The sequence below is a fragment of the Populus alba genome, chromosome 6, assembly GCF_005239225.2.
Source record: "Populus alba chromosome 6, ASM523922v2, whole genome shotgun sequence".
In the NCBI taxonomy this organism is placed as follows: Eukaryota; Viridiplantae; Streptophyta; class Magnoliopsida; order Malpighiales; family Salicaceae; genus Populus; species Populus alba.
In genome coordinates, this window is record NC_133289.1 from 10883229 (window position 1) to 10885427 (window position 2199).

Consider the following 2199-nt stretch of genomic DNA (forward strand, 5'->3'; position numbering starts at 1 on the left):
CCATCACTCATCAAGATGCTCTCTAAAATTGAGAAACGAGAGATTATTGTGAGAGACAATAAGAGTTTTCATCATTTCAAGATTGTAAACTGCCCCCAAATCTTCACACTTTTTGCTTCAACGACCAGGGATTAAGAAGGGTTGGTGTGAATTTGATAGAAATTAGTATTCGAAAGACGACAGCAGCCAGGAAGTGATGAGATGTAACACAGCACATTTGTCGTATCACTCTTGTTATCTTTTTGTCCCGAAATCACTCGTGTTAGAGATAGGTTCCCACTCGTCTCTATTTTCCTTTTATTTTACAAGATGTAGGAACAAAGAGAACGTAGAGAGATTGGCTAAGACAAGCAAGATGCAGCACTAGTTGATTATGAGATAGGGAGAAATCAAAAGACAGACAAGATGAAAACGTTCGAGCAAAAACAAAACAAGTGCCCAATACGCGTACAAACGTGACCCAATATAGACATCTTGACCACGACTGCATACTGTACATATTCGCCAGTCCCAAGCCCTTTTGGACTGCTTAAATCTTTGCATTACCAGTAACTTCATGGAAGTATTTCAGACCATATATTATAAAATTAAATGTTGGAAGAGCTCCTGAAGGACCCAAGGGCTTTAACAGCAGCTGCTCGCAGGACGTATTGGTGATATAAAGCAGCAATCGCGGCCCCAATGAAAGGCCCGACCCAGAAGATCCACTGAGAAAACAAAAGCAAGGAAATAAAAATATTTACATGAGCATGAAAATACATGGTCAGATGTGAAGCTAACAAGGAGGAATGTTAGAGGGCAATTGAAAGGCACATACATGGTCATCCCATGCCTTGTCTTCGTTGTATATCACAGCAGCTCCAAAGCTCCGAGCCGGGTTGATACCAGTTCCGGTGATTGGGATAGTGGCCAGGTGAACCATGAAGACAGCAAATCCGATGGGAAGTGGTGCCAACACCTATACGCACAAGATCAGTACCAGTTAATTTTAATCCACTCCTAGCTGGATCGATTTATTGTGGAAAATTACAATTCGTTAGGATAATTAATTGAGGATTGAAGAGGGAACGTGTAGACAGAGCACATACAGGAACATGGGAGTCCCTTGCGTTCCTCTTGGGGTCAGTAGCAGAGAAGACAGTGTAGACGAGAACAAAGGTACCGATGATCTCAGCACCTAATCCGGTGCCCTTGCTGAATCCAGAAGCAAGTCCATTGGCTCCACCACCGTACTTTGTGTAATACGACTTTTGGAAAGCTTTCACGAGTCCACATCCACATATGGCCCCCAGGCACTGAGCCACCATGTATAGAACGGCACGCACCAGGGACACCTTCCTAGCCAAGAACAAACCGAAAGTCACAGCCGGGTTAATGTGTCCACCTGCATCATTTTTAGCAAGATTAGGTAATTACTTACTTACTCCCATATTCATAAAAGAAGAAGAAAGGGTTGTAAGATCTCCTTTATGTATATATACGATCATTTTTATTTGATTTACTGACCTGAGATACCAGCAGTGCAGTAGACGAGAACAAAGATCATGCCACCGAAGGCCCAAGCGATGCCAAGAATGCCAACGCCACCACATACATCGCCGTTCTTGGTGGTGTCAGTCTGGCTCTTGTAACCTATCACAGTCAACACAGTGATGTAGAGGAACAAGAGCGTGGCAATGAACTCGGCAATGACAGCCCTATACAAAGACCACTGGGTGAGCTCCTCGGCATCAATCAATGGTGCTGGTGGGGGGTCATGATAGTCCTTGGCAATGAATTCGCCTCCAACTTCAATGTCCTTGCCCATAGCTGCGGCTCCTTTATGAGAGAGTTTGGTGAGAGACAAAGCCAAAGAGTTTTGGTTGGTAAGTGTTATGGTGGAAGCGAGGAGAAATGTGGTGGTATTTATGGGATGCAGACGGAGGAGAGTGAGGTTGAAATTAACTTCGCTTTGCCGCCCCAACTCGTGTCTTCGCTTTCTTTAACTTCCAGACCGGCCCCACCTTACACTTCATGTGTGATGATTGATGCTTGTGCTTTTCTGCGTTTTATAATTTGAATATATTTTTTTAATTAATATAAATATTAAGGTGAGTTTTAATCTTATAAATTTTAAAATTTATAATTATATATATTTTTAATGATCAAACTACTAATCTTTATAAAGTAGATATAAAACATGACCAATTAAATTGATTT

At 42.1% G+C, this 2199-nt stretch overlaps 1 protein-coding gene across 1 annotated transcript; it reads right to left on the reverse strand.

Annotated features, from left to right (window-relative positions):
* Positions 1–342: 342 nt before the first annotated feature.
* On the reverse strand, positions 343–1896 carry LOC118048298 (aquaporin PIP2-1). Its single transcript, XM_035057903.2, has 4 exons — positions 1507–1896; positions 1089–1384; positions 818–958; positions 343–707 (listed from the first exon to the last, which is right to left on the reverse strand). The coding sequence occupies exons 1-4, from the start codon at positions 1805–1807 to the stop codon at positions 588–590; spliced, it is 858 nt and encodes a 285-aa protein (XP_034913794.1). The 5' UTR covers positions 1808–1896; the 3' UTR covers positions 343–587.
* Positions 1897–2199: the final 303 nt, after the last annotated feature.